We start from the raw sequence: 23,043 nt of genomic DNA, 5'->3' as shown, positions 1-23,043 counted from the left end.
CTTGCTTCTTGGTCATGATGTTTTGTGCAGGAATAGAAACCCTGACTATGATACTATGTAAATAATAGACTTAGACCAATACCTTGCTTCATCAAGGTTTTAGGTCCCACCCAGCCCAGAGCCTGAGTTCCTCTCAGCTAATGTTTCCTGCAGAGCCATTACTCTCTTTAGATTCCCCTTCCCAGTAGCCTCCTGACCCATTCCGTTCATTTGAGTATAGAAGAGAAAGCAGGCTCTGGAAGGGGAAATGGCCTGCTAAGGGTCAGGCCAGCTGAGGATCTTGTGGTGCTAAGCCCTGGGCTCGCAGTGTCCCATTTCCTTGACAAATCTTTTCATCATGTTTTGTTTTTTTAAAAATTGATTTTTAAAACAATTTATGAGTGTTTAGTTTACATGCATGTCTGTATACAACATTTGTGTCTGGTACCCACAGAGGCCAGAAGAGGGTGTTAAATTTCGTCCCTGGGAACTAGAGTTACAATCTGTTGTGAGCTGTGTGTTCAGGAAACTGAACCTGGATCCTGGGCAAGAGGAGTCAGTAATCTTAACTGTTGAGCATCTCAGCCCCTCACAAAAGGTTTTTGTCAGTGCAACGCTTCAAGCCTAGGCTGAGCACTGGACCAACTTTCTCTTTTGTGACTGGCCTGCTTTGGGGTGAATGCTGACTTGTGTGGGACAAAAGAGAACTGATTCTGAGTGTCCTTCCTCTTGTGGAACTTGAGAAGAACTTGTGGAAAAGAGAAGTAGTCCTTTTACAAATACATAAGACAAGAAAATTACTTCCTAAACTGAAAGAGAAGGAGGAGGATGAAGAAGAGGAGGAAGGAGGAGGAGGACCATGGAAAAACTTAATTTTTCTTCCACGTATTATGGGTGTCCTGGAGGCCACGCACTAACTTGTTCAAATCTTGTTTTCTATAGGCAGTACTGTGAGCACATGACACTCTTGAGCCACAGGCTAACACTCGGGGTCACCACTGTTTCCACCTGATGCTAGGTTATTGGGGGTGTTTTCACAGTGACACCAAGAGGAAGACATGCCCAATGGTGTCCTGCTGCCCCCTGCTGGAAGTTCTTGACATAACCTGGGGTACTGTGGCCCAAGATTCTGACCGGGGGCCAACCATGGTGTTCTCATTCCCAAGGCTGCATAATGAGCCAAAAGCGGTAACAAGGCGCTGTATTCCAAATGCCTCGTTCTGCACAACCATTTCCATAATAACAGTGCATAAATAACATGATTTGGGGGCAGGGATATGTTTGTCACAGCATACATGTGGAGGTCTGAGGACAACTTTATAGAGCTTCGATCTTTTCGTAGGTTCCAGTATTGAAGTCTTATAGGTTCAATATTAAACTCAAGTCCTTGGGCTTATGAGGCAAGTGGCTTCATGCACTATACTCTTGGTGGCTCTGTTAGTTTGGTTTGTTGAGGCAGGACCTCAGTCTGTAGGTCAGACTTCCTTAGAACTATGTAGCCCAGGCTGGTCTTCAACTCACCAAAGTCCTCTTCCCCACCTCGAATGCTACACACCTCCAGGTGTGCATTACCATTCCTGGATCAGGTCTAGTGATTTAAAGATTATAAAGCAAGCATTTTACTGACTGGTCCATCCCCCTGGTTTTTTATTAATCGTCTTGAATGATTTTTTTTTTTCCTAACTAAAAAGTTCTTACTGAACAAAATAGGAAACAGAATCATGAGGTAGAAAGCATTTGGAATCACACCACTCAGAGGTAAATACTCTTGGCCCTTGTTCTACCTTGGATCTTACTGTCTTCCTAAGTCATGAAGGCTTGGTTCCATGGAACTGTTGGAAAAGGACTTTGGCATGAGGCTGTTGGAGATCTTCCAGTCATTGGAGTATGCCCTGGAAGGGATGGCAGACCTCTTCCTCTCTGTTCCATTCCCAGCAGTAGAGTGGTTGAATTCTTCTGTAGCTTGTGCCTGTCATCTCTCAATGGGCCTCACTTTCCTCATCTGTGGAATGGGATGGTTGGCTGGACTGATCTCGAAGGGGCTTCCTATTTCAGGTTCCCAGGAGTCTGGGCAGAGCTGTCTCTTGGATGGTTGTGATAGATTCCAGTTCTCTTGGCCTCACCTGCTCACCCTCGGCACGTGTCACCTTCACCCTTTGAGACATGTGTTGTGTGTAATTCACTGCAAGTGCATTCAGGAAAGGAGCCCTGGGTGGCAGCAGGGCCTTCTTGAGGAGACTCCAAGGACTTTATAATCAGGTGATGTGTTAGGCTTCTCTAGAGTTTAGAGGAACAGAACCGATAGACTTTATAAAGGAGATTTAGGGTGTTTACATGGGCTTGTGGTCCTGCTAGTCCAGCCAAAGCTGTCTCCCAACAGAAAGCCCAATAATCTAGGAGTTGTTTAGTTCTCAGGGCTGGATGTCTCTGCTGGTCTTCAGTCTGTTGGAATCCCAAAGAAGTGAGATCTAAAGCCAGTGATGGAATGAGCTTGCCATTGAGGATGAGAGGAAGCAAAGAGCAAGCACTTCTCTGTCCTTTCGTCGGCCCAGGTGTGGCCCAGGTTGAAAGCGCATCTTCTGACCTCAAATGATCTAATTTAAGGTGGATCTTCCTACCTTACATGAACCAGTTAACTAAAAAGCCCTCACAGGTGTAATTAGCTGGTTGGGGTTTTAAGTTAGTTCCAGATGTATTCAAGTTGACAACTGAGAAGCGCTATCACAGGCAGCTACTGACAGACTCCTATGTGTGGCCTTTGTAGCCTTCGTTGCATAAGTCCTACCTTCTCAGGGCTGGTGGATGTCACTACCTGTTCTGAAGCTTCCAACAGTACAGTAACTGTTGGCTTCTTTGACTTTATGAACAGCATATTTCTCTAAGTTTGGGAAAGGTGTTTATGCTCAAAGCTCAACCATTTCTAGAAGACATTTGTAGAGACAGTGCCTTTGTTCATACTCTTGCCTAGGACTCAGGTGTGGTTTTCAAACTGTGGCTATTTGGTTGGGGAGGGACGTGCAGGGGAAACGCTAGCCGTTCAGCTACATTCCTGCCCTTTCTATTCTGCAGTATTCCCACCCATGATGGCTCTCAGCCTCTTAACCTTTTCTTTGTCACTTCTGTCTTTATACCTTTGTCTCGAAATACATTTCTTCACTGTATCGCCCCGCTCATAAACGCAAGTCTTGCTATCAAAACAGAACCATTGCTGCCTTTAAAAGTTTCTGCATCTAAGTTAGAAATTTTGGATTTTAGCTTCCAAGAAAAAGCAACTTTGTTTTGGTCTGTAGGGATGGAGTTCTGGCAGATCTGCTAATAACCATTGTGTCCTGTGCACTTGCAACAACTCTCCTTCCCCTGTGCGGACACTGATGAGGTCACGGGCGTGTTGCCTTGCTTTCTTCCCCAGAACCGGATTCCCTCTGGAATTGCTGCTTCCTTTGCTGCCCTTGGCTCTGTACACCTTGAGAGGACAAGGGTTTTAAGACAAAACCCCTCACTCTAGGGTCACCATGGACTAGGTGTGTCCACCACTTCTGATCTGTCCATTAAATGGATGGGCACTGAAGGACAGAGAAGGAAACTATTTTTGTTTTGTTTTGTTTGAGATAGAGTCTTGCTATGTAGCCCTGGCTGGCCTCCAATTTGCTGACTAAACCTTTTAGCGCCGCAATGCCGGTGTGAGCTGCTGTGCCTTGTGTGGTTTTTTTTTTTTTTGGACAGGGTTGCACTATGTGGCCTTAAGTTGCTTGAACTCATGATCTTCCTCCCTGCAACTCATGAGTGCTAGGATTATAGGTGTGAGACATTGTGCCTTGTCAGAGGGAAGAGCTTTATTTAGAGGGGCTCAGTGATCCTCCCCCACAATCTATCCTCCAGAAGCTGATGGGCACTGTGATGGTTTTCTATGACGGGGAAGCCTAGACATGGTTGGGGTATGCACAGCCAAGAGAGCAGGTGGTCTTGGTCAGGCCAGGAGTCTGACTGGTTATTGTGTCAGTTCTGGTTCTTAGGGGTGCTGGAGAAATTTTTATCATGTTCATCGCCTGAGGGGAACAGTTAGTTCTGTCAGCCTTGGAACCCAAGAACAACACAGAAGAGAATGACTCAGAAGAAAAAATGGCAGCTGTGTGGCCGTGGTGCACCTTTTTTTTTTTTTTTGGTTCTTTTTTTCGGAGCTGGGGACCGAACCCAGGGCCTTGCGCTTCCTAGGTAAGCGCTCTACCACTGAGCTAAATCCCCAGCCCTCGTGGTGCACCTTTAATACCAGCACTCAAGAAGCTGAGGCAGGTGGATCTCTGGGGTCCACTCTGGTCTACAGAGTGAGTTTTAGTACACAGGGCCACACAAAGAAAAAGGAAGGGAGGGAGGGAGGGAGGGAGAGAGAGAGGGAAGGAGGGGAAAGAAAGAAGAGAGAGAAAAGAAAAATGTGAAAGAGGTATCAGATAGGGACAAAATGGAGGTTTTAGGCCAGTGACTGGTACCCGCCTTCAGACCCTCATGTAGAGTTAAACACCTATGGGTCAGCAGTGTGTACACCATGATGCTAAACAGCTGCCTCAGAAAACTGCACTCGCTGAGCCAAGGAGGCACAGGTGGTCCTGAGAGGGCCCACCTTCCTCACTCCTCCCCAGTCTGTGGTTAGAGTTTAGGTCTTCTTGCTGATCCTGGCAGCCATTTTAACCAGTGGAAGCAGGGGCTGTAGACATCTGCAGGCCATCACCTTCAACACGGCTGCTGTCTGCAGTTCTCCCTGCAGGGTAAGACCTGCTCACATCGGCATGTCCCTGGTTTCTCCCTCCATGGCAAAAGCTGGGCTAGGGCTGGCTTTGAGGCCGAGCAGACTCCCGATCTGAACAATAGCTCTTAACAAGGAGAGGGGATGGGGTGGAGTGAGGCTTGAAGGTTTCCTAGATTCCTCCACACTAAACACCCATGGGCTTTCAAGCTAACCATATGCCCTGGGCCTAGGTCAGAATCCTGGGTCAGTCCAACTCTACAGCTATTGTGGGCACTCTGTCGGGACTGTTCCTGTTTTCCCACCAGAACTAGTTGTTTTGTTTAGATCAGTCAACTGTACTATTTTCATGACTCGTGCTGTTTACCTTTTGCTTAGAGAAATGGCCTATAGCCTAGGCCCACTTTTAAGAAATGCCCAGATGGGGGTTGGGGATTTAGCTCAGTGGTAGAGCGCTTGCCTAGCAAGCGGAAGGCCCTGGGTTCGGTCCCCAGCTCCGAAAAAAAGAAAAAAAAAAAATGCCCAGATGCCTGGAGGCACCCACTAAAAATTCAGTGGGCTAGGTAGGCCTCACCCCATACCTCCCGGAGCAGAATCTACTGTGCAGGACCCAGGAAACACTGCAGTGAAGTAAGGAGCTCACTGCCCTGATTTCCTCTCCAGTACCTGCTAGGGCTTCTGGGTGTGCCAATTACAGAGGGGAGTTGTCCCTGTTTAACTTTTTATGTGTACGGATATTTTTGCCAGTGTGTATGTCTGCTTGAAATGCCAGGCTCTCCTCCCATGTGTGCTAAAGGTCTAGTTGTGGAACTGGCAATTCTCTGCTGCCAGTTAATCAAGTTCCAGATAGGAAAGGGACTGTGCAAATATTGGTGGCATCAGGACAGGGGAAGTGTGACACACAGCTGGCACCCTACTCTGCTCCAGAGCATTATGGGCCCACACATTTCACACTCTACCTTCCAACACAGAAAAATGTGTGTGAGTGTGCGTGCGTGCATGCCTGCACATACATGTGCGTATGTACAGGGAGCAGCCACTGGTCCTTCAGAACCTCACCAAGAGCCAGAATATTAGAATCAGAGTGAGGAAAGGGGTCCTCACCTCCACTACAGCAGAAACCCAGAAGCCTGAGTACAGCTTTTGCTGGGCACTCTCTCTTACCGCCTGTGTTTTATGTATGGGAGGCTGTGGTTTGGCTCTGGCACTGTGCTAGGCCCAGATCAATGCAGATAAGTCACAGTAACTGGGCCCTTCCTGCAGCAACTAGCTAAGCTGTAAATAGGCCAAGCTGTAGCCCGTCAGTTTTTCCTGTGCCTCATTTCTGTGTGTGTCAGAGGGTTGAGGGTTGCACTTGTAAGAACATGCTCCCGTAGCTGTCACATGGGACCCTGCTGGTTTCTTGCTACAGCTGGGACTCCTGGGAAGAGCTCTTGGCTTTCAAAGCTCTGTGGGTTTGGTCTGGGTTATGGAAGTCCTGACAGAAACAGGCCTGAGTTCCAAAGGGGAGATCTGAGGTATCACTGGCTTCAGTAGGATCAGGCTCAGGTCGTCAAGACAAAACTGGGCTCAGTGGTCTGATCAGGGTTTAGATGGAGGGCCTGAGTCAAGGAACTCCAGAATCCCACTTTTTGAATCTGTGTGAGACTGGATTACACTGAGAGCAAACAGGTCATACCTGTCTGTGCTGTGAGAAAGTTCGTAGACTTGGAGTTGGCCACCTTGGCTAGACAGAACAAAAAGAACCATCAGAGCTTACACCATTTACTGCATTTAGAGATGGGTGAACCCAACAGGAACATGGGGTTGCAGGCTACTGGGAGTGTGATGGTTTACAGGGAGTGGCACCATTAGGAAGTGTTGTCACTGTGGGTGTGGGCTTATGACCCTCACCTTCGCTGCTTAGAAGGAAGTCTTCCACTAGCAGCCTTCAGATGAAGATGTAGAACTCTCAGCTCCTCCTGCTCCATGTCTGCTGGATGCTGCCCTGCTCCCACCTTGAGGACGATGGACTGAACCTCTGAACCTGTAGGCCAGCCCCAATTACATGCTGTTCTTGTAAGACTTGCCTTGGTCATGGTGTCTGTTCACAGCAGTAAAACCTTAAGACAGGGAGGGAATTGGTTGGGGTGTCTTAAAAATGAGGCTTCAAAGATTTTGCAGAAAGTGGGATTCACCTTTTAGTTAGCCCACAGGTTGCTAAAGGAATTTTTAAAAAATGAACACTCAGGTCCTTGAGGTTTAAAAATCTTAGCACCATGGAGAAGTGTCTTGCTCTAGCATGGAAGCCGCTTGACTGTTCTAACGGTGTTAGTGAGTCTCGGTCTTGTAGTTAAGAGCCCTGAAGGCCTTAAGGAGATACTGAGCTGTCTCCTTAGTTCTGGAAACCTGTCTTGGTTGATAAAAAGCTCACCTTCTCTGGAGGAAAGTTCTCATCTGCACCCAGAGGGAGCTGAACCCTTGGGCACTTGAACAGTGAAGAGGCAGATGTCTGGTATCAGCTTTGTCTTCCTCCTAGCCAGCCTTACAGAGGCCCGGGACTCTGCTGAATGGCCGAAATGAACCAAATGGTTGGGGAGAAATTACCCTTGAAATGGATACTCCTTAGTAAACTGGCCCTTGGGGGGAAGGATGAACATGGCTGTCCCATGGCTCCTGGCATGGGGAGATCTGTCCTGTGGGAAAAGCTAAGTCACTCCGAGGCTGCAGGGAAGTGAAGGGAACTCAGCCTTGCATTTTGCTGCTGTGCAGAGGGTTTCAGCTCATTATGCAATAGCTGATTTTGGAGTGGACTTCCTGAGATCCCAGTGACTAAATGACTACGCCTAAGTAATTTAAGCATAAATTGTTGACAATAAAGAGCTTAAAAGCATAGGCATCTGTGAAGTTTTGTCATGGAACATTACTCTCCTGAGGTGTTGAGTAGTGGGTGGATACTTTTGAGAAATTATGTGCCACTTTGAGGTAAAAATATGGAAACCTGTTCCTTAATCATCCTGATTTTACTATGGTAGAGAGAGTTAGAAGAGGTGGTTTGGACTAGGGTTGTCTCAACTTTAATGATTGGAAAAGGCTGTATGTAAAATTAATTATTCTGAAAAACAAAAACAGCTGTTCTCAGCTCTCACTGAGAATGTCTAAAATGCCCTGACTACTCAGAAGTCTGATGTAATGCGCTCACTCAGCAGACTTTTGACCAGTCTCCTGTCTCCCAGTGTTTGGGGCAGAGATGCCCTGGCTGCCAAGGTGGGTGTGGCCCCCTCCTTGTGGTGTCACAGCACAGCATCAAGAATTAGCCCCTGGCTAAGTTCCACCAAGGATATGAGGGCTGTCCTCACTGTGCTTCTTTTGCAGTGATGAATGGTGTGTTGTATTTGCTTTCCGAGTTTCATGTTTGGTAGGAGGCTGATGGATCTATGAGTTCAAGGGCAGTCTAGTCTACAAAGCAAGTTCCAGCACAGCCAGAGCTATAGGGACTCTGCCTTAAAACAAACAAACCTAATGGGGAGCATACTGGTTTTATGTGGTACAAGGAAGCCAGGGGTATTTTTGACACCAAAAGTTTTGTACTTAGGAAACATGTTAAGGGGCCTACACAACAGAATGGCAAATCCAAACCACTCACTGCCTAGATTTTACTGGCTTTAACTTGTAAACTGAAAATACCAGGTGTGCTTTAGCTCTATGGTGACCCTTCCAAAGTCAGAAGCTGGCTCCTATTGGAGACCCCCTCCCCCCCACCCAACTTGGTCTGGTCTAGTAAGGCTAGTGAAGACCAAGTTTGTTTTTCTGACATTTGGAAAAGCTGGCTGTGTTTGCGCGTGCAAGTATGTATAGGCCAGTCGTTGGCACCAGGGGTCTTAACTGTTGTCTTGTGTATGAAATGGGGTGCCATGGCCTGCACATGGAAGTCAGAGTGTCCATGGGTATTGGTTCTCGCTTCACCAGGGTTGCAGGGATTAAACTACAGTTGTCAGGATTGAGAGGATGGCATTACCTGCTTGTCCAAAAACTTGCTTTTTGAGACAGGGTCTATCATGTGGACCAGGCTGGCCTTGAACTTACAGAGCTCTACCTGCCTCTGCCTGAGTGCTTTCCTCCTTATTATTTTGGGGATAGGGTCTCTCATAAAACCTGGAGCTCACCGACTTGGCTACACTGACTGGCTCTTGAGCTCCAGGGACCTGTCCGATCCTCTTGTGTGTCTGGTGTGCCCACTGATGTGCAGTGGCTGCTGGCTTTCCCATGGATGCTGGGGATCTGAACCAGGGCTCCTCAGCTTACACACAGGCAAGCGGTTACCAGCTGGAATGCTGAGCTTTCTCCCTCAAGCTGTTTGGCTTTGGTAGCTTGCTTTATGAGATGTCTAAACAAATTCTGTAAGGCTGGTCCAAATCTAATGGACAACAGCAGCCTTTAAAATCTTTTTTCTATGTTAAAGTTTTGTGTTACGCTTTGCTCTAGGCCCTCGAATCCTCCTGGGTATGAAGTTAAACAGGCTGGGCTGCCAAGTGAGCTAGGAATTGAACCTGGGTTCTCTGGAGGGACAGCCAGTGCTCTTAACCCTGAGCCACTTCTCCAGTCCACACAGCAGCCCTTTTAATGCATATATATGTATGCCTGAACTGGAGAAACAAAACCAGCATTTGAATAGAATTCTGCCTAGTACCGTAGCATAGGCTTTTAACCCCAGGACTCAGGTGGCTAAGGCAGGCAGTTGGCTAAGAGTTCTAAGCCAGGTAGTTCCAGTCAGGGCTACTGATAATTCAGTGTGAAGTGTGTATCACCATGTAAGGCCTGAATAGCTTCCTTATGTTTAAAGTTTCCATCATTAGAAGTTCCGCACCATGGTACCCTTCGTTGGAGCAAAGTGAAATGAATTCGAGCAAGAACCAGTAAGGCAAGTACTCTGAAATGCTGAGATGAGGCTGCTTGGTATACACACCCGTAATCCCCACCTTGAGTCCAAGGCGGGGCTGAAGTAATTGACAAGATCATTTCTCAAGAGTAAACTTGCCAAAATGAGTTATTGCCAACGTGTATCCTATCAAGCTCCGAATCCCGAGACTACTACCAAAACTAACAGTGGTCTATTCTTATACAACTCTTAGGTTTCTATTGTGACCAAAAGCATCTTGTAAAGGAAGAGGTTCATTTCAGCTTGTGATCTTCAGGTCCCACCCATCACTGAGGAAGTCAGGGGAAGGAACCTCAAGGTGAGAGCTGAAGCAGAGGCCGAAGACTATGGAGGATGTTCTTAGTGGCTTGCCTGGCCTTCGTTATATAATTCAAGACTATCTGAATAGGGCTGACACTGCCCACTGTGGACTGGGCTCTTCCATTCCGCATCAATTATTAAAGAAAATGCCCTCACAGGAGTGTCCACAGTGCAGCCTTACAGGACATTTTCTCTTAAGATTCCCTCTTCCCAGATACATCTGTGTCACACTGACAAAAACCATCTGGCACACTGATGGACCGCAGAAGGGAACTCAGGAAAGTGAAGAGGAACTTACAAGAGGAACTCACAGAACTGCCACCTTCAGTGGGACATAAATATGTTCTCAGGGTAGTCTGGTTTTTGCTTACAGACAAACAGGAAGGCCACTGTGACAGGAGTAATTAAGATATCACTGGGGAACATCGTGTTTATGGAGTAAACATGGAGGCATCTCCAGTGACAAAGCCATTTTCTTGGGTAAATTGTTAATTATGAAACTGCCATGCCCAGTCATCTGGAAAAGCAGACAGCATTTAACATTAAGATGAACTGACCTGGCCAAAGGTACTGTAGTTTTAATGGGTAGAACAGATACAGTAAGTCTGTCCTCAAGAGGACTGTTTCCTATTTCCCCAAATGCTGATCTGAATTACACAGAAATGCACAGGGCCCAATGCATTGTGTTAACACACTTTTCCTTTTGGCCCCTAAAAGACTGCTCTAAAGCCCATGCACTTGACTTCAGGGCCTCAGTTTAGGTCTGCATCTTACAACTGAAAGGTCCCTTTGATGCCTGGAGCCACATAGCTGTTGGAGACTAAGCTAACGCCTTGAAGCGAAGTTGCCTTAGATCCTGACAGCTTTTCTCAGACACTGGTTCAAACCCACCCCCCGAGACTCATGCTTTTAGTTGATGGGCTCATGCTGTACTCAAGACTCCTTCAAGCACTGGAGCTACTTTGATTCCACTTTTCTACAGGACGCAGGGCACTTGCTGAGTGTGTGCAGTTGCCAACCTTACAGATGCGTAGTCTGGGTGCTGTCCTGGCTTGGTGCTAAGGAAGTAGCAGGTTACATTCTTAGACCGTTCCATCTGCACTCATCAGTCTTCTCAAGTCTACACTATTTACACACAGCCACCTGCTGAATGCTAACGGATCTTTGCTTTTGGCAGGAATAAGAACTGAAGGTACCCATGATGTGCGGAGGGTAGACACTAGAGTGATGGTGCCTTGCTTGGTAAGCATGTGAACCAAAGGAGGGGCTGTGAATTTCACCTGCAATGGGCAAAGCGTTTTACGTGTGAAACAGCGATCAAATCACACTGCTGGAGCCACCCAATTTCTCGGTCTGCTGAGCAAACATTTCTGTGCTAAAATTCTCCATTAGCACCGGCAGAGGCTTTTTTTAACAAACGTAAAGGTGCTTCACATGCATGTAGCCCCGGGAAGCTGGAAGAGGGAACGGGATCCTCTGGAATTGGAGTCACAGATGGTCGTGAGCCACCATGTGAGTGCTGGGGACCAAATGAGGATCCTATGAGAGCAACGGTGCTCTTAACCACAGAGCCATTCATTACGAGCCCCCAGCCCGTCAGCAAGCACATTAATACAGTGGGGAACTGGTACTACCGTTTTCTTTTTTTTTTTCGGAGCTGGGGACCGAACCCAGGGCCTTGCGTTTGCTAGGCAAGCGCTCTACCACTGAGCTAAATCCCCAACCCCCTACTGTTTTCTTAGAGGCAGAGGCCTACCACCCAGCTGAGGCAAGAGGAAGCTGTGACTGACTGTCTACACTGATTGCTGAGTAGAGGGAACTAGAACAACCGCTCCATTTAAGGATCCAGCTTCACGGCCCTGAAGGAGGTAAGCAGCTAACATTAGATGTCTGTGACCGAGTCTCACTGGAGTTTAAGGAATTAAGCAGTCCAGCCCAAAGGTGGTGGCTGCCAAACAAACACCAGTCTCCATGAAAGCTTTAAAGAGCTCGTTATAGTACAGTGCAGTGGTTACAAGTTAAAGACACAACACGGTGCTGCAGAGTCTGTCTCTCACAAACCCTGTGCAGGACCCTGAGCACTGTTCTTTGAAGCCAGCGACTTTGGGCTACCACCCACGTTCAGTGCCTTCTCACTGGACAGCAAGCCTACTCAAATAAGCTTCCCAGGCAGCTTTTCTGTACATCTCAGCTGCTTCCAGGCGGTTTGCTGCTGCGAGTATTCCCCGGCCCACAATGATGACATCAGAACCTCGTTTACCAACCACTTCTTGGGGACTATTGTACTGCTGGCCAAGGTGATCCCCTGTGGAGAAACAAAAGCTATTTAACACAGGCAAGCTCATTCCAGAGAGCATTTACTATATAATACACCTCATTATTCACAACCATTTCTACTACAATCCCATCAAGTTCTCAGCCCTAACCCTTTGTTTTCGGAAACAATGTAAACCAAGCTGGCCTTGAACTCAGAAATCTGCCTGCCTCTCCAATTCCAGTATTAAAGGCCCAGGGTCCCACGCCTGGAAAATGGCATTTTATTAATGATATCTGTTTTTCTAGAAACATTGTGTTAAATGGATTTTGATGCTTTCAATTCTTAAAAGCCTGGGTCCTAACGTGCTATTCAGTGAAAGAACTGCAGAGCCTTATGTAGCAGTCCAATGCAGCTTGCTTTGTGTGGAGGTCGTATGCTAAGTAGATATAATAATATTTATACCATCTCCATGCCTTCCCACTATTTTAAGGTCAGTATAAATCCATACATTTGACAGATCAAGAAGACGAAATTAAAAGTAGTTTACTCTGAGGCTGGGTATGGTAGTATGCACCTTTAGTCCTAGCACTTGGGGAGGCAGAAGCAGGTGGATCTCTGTGAGTTTGAGGCTAGCCTGGTCTACACAATATGTTCTAGGATGGCCAGAGCTAAAACAGCAGTTTAAAAAGTCCTGAGAGCTGTTGACTTCCAAGGCCACTTAGTGTGTGGAGGTCTATCTACTCCATAGTGTGTAAAATTTGAGACTGTTTAGAGTAACTCCAAACAAAAGGCGGGGCTCCCCCCCAACATGGCAAATACTATATAAAATAACCCTAATAGTTCAGGGCTGGAGAAATCAGTCCTTTTACACCTCGACACATGTGGCACAGTATCCACTTCTTCAATGCTATCATCTGTGTAGAGCTGAGGGACCAGAGGTCTACTCATGTTGAAAGACCTTCTGATCTATAAGAGATTCCTAGAAATACTCAACAGACATAAAACTACCAGCTCAGCTACACCCCTGAGCAACGACCAATCCACCTCCAGGGACCCTGTCCTTTACCTGTCCTGTAGGACAGTTACAATTTTGTTGGCAGGCAGAGGTGAGGTCCTGGAAACTAAACCCAGAGCCTTGTATCAGCTAAGCACACACGGTTTAGAACTACATCCAACCCTTATCCGTGCCTGTTTTACATCCTGGCTTGTTCCTTTTCAACTGCATTTGAGATGGCAGCAAGTTTAAGAACCACAGCCAGGCGCTGGCACATCAAAACTGCTGACAATCGTCTGTTTAGCTAATGGTTTTGCAGACCTGCTGGGACACAGAATGCATCCTTTGGGTGGTACACTCAGAGCACAAATAGGAAATGCTAACCCCAAATATCAGGTTTCTAGCCAGCATGATGGCACATGCCTTTAGCCCCAACATTTGGGAGGCCGAGTTAAATTAGGCAGATCTCTCCACGGTCCATCTCAAAAGTAGCCTTCAATCCTAAAGTCAAACTGTCTTACACAGTACACACTATTACCAGGTCAAGGGGCTCACTGCTCTAGATCAATGGTCCTCAACCTTCCTAGTGCTAAAGATGGTGACTCCCCCCAACCATAAAATTACTTCATCGCTACTCCCTAACTGATACGCGACCCCCCAAGAGGGGTTGGACTCGGCTAGGGAGCATACTCACCTCCTGTCTCTAACTGAACTCCTGGGGTCAAGTGAAGAAACTCCGGTTTCATGCTTACTCGGGAGCCAGAAATAAAGCCAATGACAAACTCACAGTGCTCCTCAGCCATCCCAACCTAAATGGGACACGATAGGCAGTATTACGAGAACACAGTAACTAAGGTCCTGAGATGACCCCCTTTGTCCAAGCAGCCATGAAAAGATCAGAACTGAGAGAACACGCATCAGACAAGATGCTGCGTAGTTCTTCCCTGTGTCAGTGCCTGACGACTCCCCTCGGGAAGAAGGATTTGAGATGTGTACTGTCACAGACAGAGCAGCCTTCAAGACCTAAGCAACACTCTTCCAGCACTTTCTCCTTGGCATTTGCTCCTCACTGGCCTCATTCCCATGCTATTTCCTCACAGGCACACGTCAGCCTTGCCACCAGCTACTACCACCAGAAGGGACAGCTTAGTCTTGAGTCAGACCTCACCCCCAGAGCTTTGATGTAGGAAATCATTATTTATGGTCCAGTCAGGGTTCTAAATTTACCATAGAGGGCTAGATATAGACAGACGGCTCAACAGTTAAGAGTACTGCTGGGGTTGGGGATTTAGCTCAGTGGTAGAGCGCTTGCCTAGGAAGCACAAGGCCCTGGGTTCAGTCCCCAGCTCCGAAAAAAAGAACCAAAAAAAAAAAAAAAAAAAAAAAAAGAGTACTGCTTACTCTATAAGTTCAATTCCTAGCACCCACATGGTGGCTCACAACCATCTGTAACTTCAGTTCCAGGGAATCCCATGCCCTCTACTGGCTTCTGTGGGCACTAGGAACACGTGGTACACAGACAGATATGCAGGCAAAGCACTGTATAAAGAACATTACTGTGGTCCTTAAGTATCTATCAATATTGTTTATTCACTTCCTAGATGACTATCCAACTAGAATTTACCACAGGACAACACTTAAAATTCAACCTTTATCTTCAGTTTTGCCTCATGAGAAAACAAACACAGGGCTATGTCCAAGTGGCCTGGAGTACGATTCAAGCCCTCCACCCGCTACAAGATCAAAATGCTCAACTGAAATGCTCAACTGGTGCTAATAAACTGCCAGAATAGCTGGAGCGAGGAGGGGATGGGATGAGGCCATGGCTGCCTCAGACCTCAGATGACGGTGTTTCCCTGCCCTGGAACAGACAGCACAGACAGACCGAGTCTCCGGTCACCCAGCACCCCAACACCCCATCACTTACTGCTGCTTTGGTGTAGTCTCCAGTGGCCAAGGAGCCAGCAGAGCTCATTTCTGCAATGAGCAGGCAGGCTCGATGTAAAGGCAGACCCACTTCCTGTAAGCCCTTCACAACTCCTGAGCCTGGCACCACATGGGCATTCACTACGTCTGCCCAGGAAGCTATTTTAAAGATGCCACCTGAGGAGAAATGAAAAAGATATTTGCCAATTTTCAAAGATGCAATCAACTATGGTATGAAATCTACTAACAAGTCAGAGTCGAGCACCTTATCAGCAGACCCATGGTTCCATCTGGTAGCTAGGTCACAGTGAGGAAAAATCCTTGCAAAAAGTGCTGCGCTTGACAGGCTGTTACTTATCCGCAGATTTAGACCACCGATCAAGCCTCTGCCATTACAGAGGGACTGCTATGAAGATGGACATTCACAGAGCTCAAGCAGTGTGACGTCCCGAAATTCTCTTCAAGACGAGTGTTTCCACCCTATACAGATCGATCAGCAACTGTACGCTCTACAGGTTTCCTTGGCTGTCCCAATCTTACAGGCAACTCTCTACACTTTTAACAGACGGTAAAAATGCAGATCTTTGAAAGATGAACACACAAGCATCAAGAATCGTCATATAAATTTAACTCTTCAGCCAGTAAGCTAAGCAATGTAGTCCTGGTAGGACAGCATTATTAGTACATGAGGTAGCAGATAATTCTACTTGAAAGAAAAAAATCAGGTGCAGGCATTCAGTAAAAAAGAAACCACATGGTTACAGAGTTCTACAGAGCAGTGAAAACACATCGGACCCACACAGTACAAACTACAGCCACTTGTTTTTAAGGGCAGAAATCTGCAAGAGAAACAGGTATAAGAAGAGGACTAAGCATTTCCCAGGCCTTGTCAGCTCCTCTGCCTGTCTGATATTAAAACCCAACATGGGAAAAGGACATCAACACATTCTGCTAAGTAGTACTTTATATTCTTCTCTATTCTTTCCTATACTGGCAATTTTCAGCCAGCGCCAATACAGTTTGTTTGGCCTGCCCAGAACTCAGACACCTTCTGACAGCAGCTCACCCATTTTCTTTATGGGAATTGACAGGATTCTCAGTCCACAATGGCTAAACAGAGACCATGTAGCGGCAGGAGCAGGTGTATTCCCCAGGCCAGCTAATGAAGGGAGTTTACACAGAGGTAAGAGTGAGGCGTGGAATTCCCTAGCCGAGGAACAGGTCAACAAAGAAAGAACACGGCTGAGACACGGAGAGAAGCAAGGCCAGCGGCTGACTCTCATGTGAGCCAATACACCTTCCCTTCAGCCAGCGCATTTCTGAACCACTTACTTTCATACTGCTTTTTAACTGTGTTTCCTATATCAGCAAATTTCCTGTCTTCAAATATTAAAAACTCATGGCGTTTTGCCAGGGTTGTCAACTCCTCCATCACATCCAGAGTAAAATCGTTCAGAATATCGACATGAGTTTTGAGCATGCAGATGCTGGGTCCTAGGGCATCGGCTAGCTGCAGCAGCTCTCTGGCCTCCGACACGTCAGCAGACAGACACAGATTGGTCTCCTTCTTCTGCATGAGCGTGAGAAGCTTTGAGGCAAGTGGGTGGACTCCAGGCAGCTCTGCTCGGGCGCCAAAGCTCAGTTCCTTGCATGCTTTCTTCTCGGGAGGGGGAACGCCATTATGGTTAGCTGCTGTGAACACATTCTCCTGAATGAACCTCTTCACTCTCCCGACCATCTCAGCGTCGATCTTTTTCTGCTGCTCAAGGATCTCCAGCATTTCCGACAACGTGCACACAGAGTGGAGACGGATGCCCTGAGCCTGCAGCTTGTCCTTGCCTCCCTGCTCGCGGTCCAACAGCACGATGGCATCAGTCACCTTTAGACCCTCCTTCTGAAGAACTTCAACAGTCTCCAAAACGCTGGCCCCACTGGTGACGACATCCTCGATGACCAGACAGGTCTGCCCCGGATTAATCTCTCCTTCTACAAGGCGCTTAGTACCTAGAGAAGAAAAGCTTCTGTTGAAAAAATAGGTAAGATATTCCAGCTAGTACAAGATGTATCCCAAGTCTGCACTTGCTATGAACTGATAAAGAATTAAGACTATTTAAATCTTACTTGTGAACATTTACTTTGATCATTCAATGGGCCACAATTGTTTTGTTCACTATCCTCTGGATCTCCAAAATGTCAATTAAATGCAGAATAATTATTAGAGTAAAACAAATTACTTCGCTGTGTAAGTAACAACTCATTCTGGCCATGAACAATATGGAGTTTCTTAAAACAAGATCACTTACACAGTAATGAAAGATGGAATAAGTCACCATTACCAATAAAATCATTCCTTTCCCATCTATATTGATTATAGACGCATGACCAGCTGAACAATTTGCTTTTTTAAAAAAGCAATTTAAAGGCAAGTGGCACACGCCTGCTACCTTCATGCTTAGGAGGCTGTAACTGTAAGGCTGCAGCAGGCCTGTCAGCCTAGGCCACGCAGGCCAGACACAGATCTACAACCAAACCCTGCCTCAAACGAAGGAAGGGTCTGCTCTTACTGAGAACCAGGTTCGGTTCCCAGCACCCATAGGGCAGCTCACAACTATATAGAACTACAGTTCCAGGGACCCTAATGCCCTCTAATAGCCTCTGCTGGCACTGCATGCACATGGCACACATACATACGTGCAGGTAAAACACTCATACTCATAAACTAAACTCAGATGGGAAACATCTCACAACTTCTTGCACACCATAACGACAATGAATTATCCAATCTATGTGACTTCTCCACTCTTAAGCCCCACTATAATCTACAAAATATAAGTAACTCAGGCTCTAGACTTCATATTCACTTTCTGAGACTCAATTTTATGTTCTTTATTATGTATTATTTTGGTAGACATTTTAGGCTTACTGGAGGAATCACCTTTCCCATAGCTTAACTAAATCTGCTTGGGCTGAAGTAAGACAGAGTACTTGCAGCACACTGATAATGAGCTTCCTGAACATTTGCGAACATACAAGGAAACACAACTACATTCCTATGGGCAGATAACTTACTTTTAGCCTCACGCTATTATAATAAGCTCACCACTCAGAGACCCATGGCCAGTGTTTATATCCTTACCCCTCCCCAATGCTATGGCTGTGTGGGCACACATATGTGTTCACATATATGAACACATATAGAGGATGACCTGTAGCAGTAGGCTCGCTCCTTCTACCACATGGGACCCAGCACCCAAGCTCGGGTCAGAGTTAGCTGCAGGCTCCTCTACCCGTTGAACTCTCTCACTGTCCTCTCACAACTCTCAGAAGCGAATCCAAGATATTACAGAGTTTATCTTAAAAGATCTCTTTTTAAAAACTAACAAAGCACCACCATGTCAATATAAACAAAGATCTCATTAATTCTCTAATATCATTAAGTAATAACTCGGCCCTCACATTTTTAGATTGATTTTCAGGTTTAAAAAAAAAAACACACCCGACATGGACCCCAACCAAAAAAAAAAAAAAAAAAATGCGTTCCCAAGGTGTCTATGTAGTTTCATAAGGAATCTTACTCTTCAAGACAGGTTACATATTAACTTGAGGCTTATGCTATTTTTATTTTACCATAATCCTTTGTTTCCTTCCTCCTAATGAGCATGGGAATATGATTGGCTGAACAGATAACTGTTGCTAGTGGTAACGCTGTATAAGGAACTCCACACACACTGTCAAAACTGATCCCGGCATTCCTGGCAGTTTGGAATAAAATGTCTGCGACCTGTAAGGAAAGGAACACATACACTCTCCGTTACTTCAAACGATACATGAACCATGCCCAACAGCACCTCAGAAATGGAAATACATGCCCCCAGGAGATGTTTTAAAATTAAATCCTAAAATATAAGTGGATCATTCCTAACAATTTACCATATGAGTATCTAAACTCAGGAGAGATTTAGACCCATCACAACAATCTTACGACCTGGCATGCAAACATAAACACCATGAACCTGCTCCACTAGATTCAGGACCTACAGGAGGGCAACACGGAATGTCTCAGGAAAGACGCTCCACTCTGAAGACCAAAGACACCGTCCAGAGTTCCATCATGCCTTGAATCTCTAGGATAACAGCTCCCTCAACGAATCTTTCCTAAGTGTAGAGCCTACTGTGTGAAATACATTCCATCTTTTCCACAGAAATAATTTTTTGAAGGGTAGGGAAGGGTGTCTAAGACAGGGTTTCTCTATAGCCTTGGCTGTCCTAGAACTTGCTCTGTAGACCAGGCTGGCCTCAAACTCAGAGTTCTAACTGCCTCTGCCTCCTAACCACTGCGACTAAAGGCATACACCACTTCCACCAGGCCAAGTCAATCGGATTTTAATGTTAGAATGCATACTCCCATCCAACACTACTATATTTTAAAATAAATTTTTAAAGGCTCACAGTTGCTTCATAAACCATTTAGCTCTTTAAAATACTTTATTTTTTTTTAAGTTTTTTTTTTTAAGATTTATTTATTTATAAGTACACTGTAGCTGTCTTCAGACACACCAGGAGAGGGCATCAGATCTCATTACAGATGGTTGTGAGCCACCATGTGGTTGCTGGGATTTGAACTCAGGACCTCTGGAAGAGCAGTCAGTGCTCCTAACCGCTGAGCCATCTCTCCAGCCCTAAAATACTTTATTAATTGTACATCTATCACTTACTCTTGGGGTGGGTGGGAGAGAGAGCTTATTTTTTTTTTAGATTTATTTTATGTATATGGGTACATTGAAGCTCATCCTCAGACTAGCTGTTTTCCAACACACCAGAAGCAGGCATTGGATCCCATTACAGATGGTTGTGAGCCACCATGTGGTTGCTGGGATTTGAACTCGGGACCTCTGGAAGAGCAGTCAGTACTCTTACCCACTGAGTCATCGCACCAGCCATCTACTTTTGTGGTTTTAAAGTATCAACACTGGCCTCAAACTCATGTTGATGCTCCTGCCTCATCAGCCTCCCAGGTGCTGGGATTATGGACACACTCTTCTCATGCCTAGCTTCTTCTGTATTTTTAAAAGCGTGTGACTATTTTTAAGTTGCAAAGTGTGTAATTTCTAATACTAAAATCATGAACATTCCCAGAACTGTTCTAGAAGGCAGGTACTAGGGGTAGTTGCGTGACAGAGCGTTTGCCTGCTGTACTTACAGCCAACCCTATCCACAAGCTCGCGCACACACACAAGACTATGGAAATTGGAAAATGTGTTTTCTCAAATATATATTATCACTCCACTATGTGCACAGTATCACACTACAATACAGACTTCTTCCTGCAGGCTTTCCTGATCTGCCATGCTTCTTTGCACGTACCTAAACCAGGATGTATCTCTACTGAAATTTAAGATTACCAAGCTAAATACATTTCATGATCTTAAGTCTGCTAGACACTCTTGGACTATCATTGACATGAGCATATGCCTATAAACAAACCCACAAATCATTCGAGAATAAGAGGAGATTTGGGGACTTGGTTCTTAGTGAGATAAATACTATAGTTTCCTTCCAGTTGTTTATGTGTATACACAACCAGTCAATTATCACTTATTCCTAGGAAGTTAGAAGTATATAATCTATTGCTTTTTTTTGGGGGGGGGGGAGTATATATTGAGAGCACCTATTTACATAAACCTCTTTAAAAAAAAATTTTTTTTTTTTCCAGAGCTGAGGCCTCTTTAAAATTTTAACTAGTTCTTGGTAATACAGTTCCTAATTATAGTAAAAATCCAGATGGTGAAAAGCTAACAGTTCAAGCCATGTCAATCAGGGTTTCAGTCTACTTACAATTAGGCAAAATGGGTACCCAAGAAACAAACTTTAAGTACGCATCTGGGGGAGAGGGGTTGGTTTTTTGGAAACAGTACTCAGGCTGACCTCAAACTCACAATTCTCCTGCTTCAGTTTCCTGAATGCAGGAATTATAGGTGTGCGGACCCCACCAAACGTGGCTAAATACATATGTCTTGATAGACCTCTGCAAAGATGGAAATATTCTACAGTTACACCAACCAACAAAGTGGCCGCTAGTAACTTTTAACCATTTCATTAGTTTGTCTGCCTTTGAGCCAAATTCTCGTGTAGCCCAGGCTGGCTTCAAGCTGACTTGGCAGAGGGACTGTGATGACCTTTAACTCCTGCCTCCAGCCCCAGTGCTTTATTAACAATTCTCACACTGGCTCTTCTGGTAAAGGTGTTTTCTGCTTGGCCTGACCACCTAAGTTCAATCCCTTCAACCCTCAAGATGGAGGGAGAGAACGCACTCCTGCAAGTTGTCTGACCTTTGGAAAGTGTAGCGTTGCACACACACACACCCAGGATAAACAGAATAAAAACTTCACAATGTTCAATATTCACACGGAGCTGCTAGCAACACTTCCAGTCATTTCCACTCTTTCGTTCTAAGTGAAACGCATTCATCTGCATACAGCTCGGCTAGCAGCTTGTCACGCTAGAAAGCATTAGCTCACGGTCGACTTGGCGGTGACCACGTACAACCGACTCGAGGTCTGAGAAGCATCAGGTTAGAAACCTCTAAGTGTTCACTTAACCCTCACCAACAACCCCCACCCCAAAATCTGCCTTTTTGGTGTCCACCATATGGCTTTAATTTCTAGCTACTGGCCATACAGTATCAAATTGAGTCCTTTGACCCAGCTACTAACTTCTCCACCCTCCCGCCTTTCCCTTTCCTCACTAATTCTCACTTTCTGAAGGTTAAGTACACAGAACTCATTCAAGGACTTCTACGCCGGTCAGAGCACACAAGATACCCTGACTCTCGCAAAGCACGTGTCCTTATCGATCGGTCTAGAAACAAGGTCCCAAAGAACCCGAAGGCTCCCGGTCCCCACGCTCCTCCACACTCTCCAGACCAGCAGTAGGGTGGGCTTGCCTGCCTGGTCTGTGGTCCTCTCTCGCCCCCGATTCCGGCCACTCCCCGCCAACTCCTGCTCTCCTTTCCCGCCACCCGGAGCCATCCGGTCCCTCGGGGCTGGTACCTGACTGAGAAGACGCGGGCGTGACACGATGCCCCGCAGGTCGATGTAGACTGGGGAGGAGAGCCCGCTCTTCAGCACGAAGCTCCCGAACTTGAAAGCCTGCACGTCATACAGCTCGGTGACCAAGGGGCCCAGGGCTTGGCGGGCGACCTCCATCCTCGCGCGCTCAGCTCGCTGTGGAAGCCGAGGGGCTTGGAGCTCGTGACGTCACCCAGAAGCCCCGCCTCTTCCGCCACCCTTTCCGGCCTGGGCCGGGGGGTTCTTTGCCTGTGCTAGATGCTTCCTGGTTGGAGGGCTGGGTTTTAAAACCTGCCACCAAGATTGAAGCCTGATTTTTCCCGAAGGAGTCAGTAGGCTCCGTTCATTTTGGTTTTTTGTTTTGTTTTGTTTATAGCTTAGCGCGTCTTTATCTGACACAGTCACTATTAACAACCACTTCCCTACTCTCTCAGGGTTTCTTTCCATAAAATAGAAATCCTCTAAGACAGAGCCTGTGACTACCTTCTTGTATTAACTTCTTCACAGCAGTTGGCGTGGGAGAGTTTCACAGTAATTTGAACGTAGAAATATGAAAGCTGGTCATTGTGCATTCAGGGGCTGCCAAAGAAACATGTGCTTACTTCCTTTAGACCACTTGAAGTGTACAGGATGAAGAAGGGTGTGGCGAGAGGTGGGGAGGATGAACTGACAGTGTCAGGTATCTGGAAGGATAATGTTGGGCAGTTTGAAAACCCAAGCATATTTGGTTTACAAATCCCTTAGCTGGTTATGTGAACTCCTGCAGTCCTAGCTACTTAGGAATCTAAAGCATGAGGATTCCAAGTTCAAGGCTGACTTAGGTATCTAGTGAGTCTCTAATAATAATAATAATAATAATAATAA

The 23,043-nt window shown here is 46.1% G+C and overlaps 1 protein-coding gene and 1 long non-coding RNA gene across 5 annotated transcripts; one reads left to right on the top strand and one right to left on the bottom strand.

Annotated features, from left to right (window-relative positions):
* The first annotated feature begins 6,268 nt into the window (after window positions 1-6,268).
* Window positions 6,269-16,940, top strand: LOC134481079 (uncharacterized). 4 transcript variants are annotated; one of them, XR_010056297.1, is made up of 4 exons: window positions 6,269-6,775; window positions 9,540-9,933; window positions 11,113-11,803; window positions 15,477-16,940. It is a non-coding gene; the product is annotated as an uncharacterized LOC134481079 (long non-coding RNA). The 4 variants fall into 4 exon arrangements; XR_010056298.1 differs by having other exon boundaries at window positions 6,275-6,775; window positions 9,829-9,933; XR_010056296.1 differs by having other exon boundaries at window positions 6,278-9,933.
* Umps (uridine monophosphate synthetase) lies at window positions 11,910-22,319 on the bottom strand. Its single transcript, NM_001025402.1, has 6 exons — window positions 22,162-22,319; window positions 18,740-18,893; window positions 16,445-17,116; window positions 15,114-15,289; window positions 13,881-13,995; window positions 11,910-12,240 (listed from the first exon to the last, which is right to left on the bottom strand). The coding sequence occupies exons 1-6, from the start codon at window positions 22,315-22,317 to the stop codon at window positions 12,068-12,070; spliced, it is 1,446 nt and encodes a 481-aa protein (NP_001020573.1). The 5' UTR covers window positions 22,318-22,319; the 3' UTR covers window positions 11,910-12,067.
* Window positions 22,320-23,043: the final 724 nt, after the last annotated feature.

Source organism: Rattus norvegicus, chromosome 11 (assembly GCF_036323735.1).
Source record: "Rattus norvegicus strain BN/NHsdMcwi chromosome 11, GRCr8, whole genome shotgun sequence".
NCBI classification, from domain to species: Eukaryota; Metazoa; Chordata; class Mammalia; order Rodentia; family Muridae; genus Rattus; species Rattus norvegicus.
The sequence above is the reverse complement of the archived record's forward strand: the minus strand, read 5'-3'. Positions and strand labels throughout refer to the sequence as shown.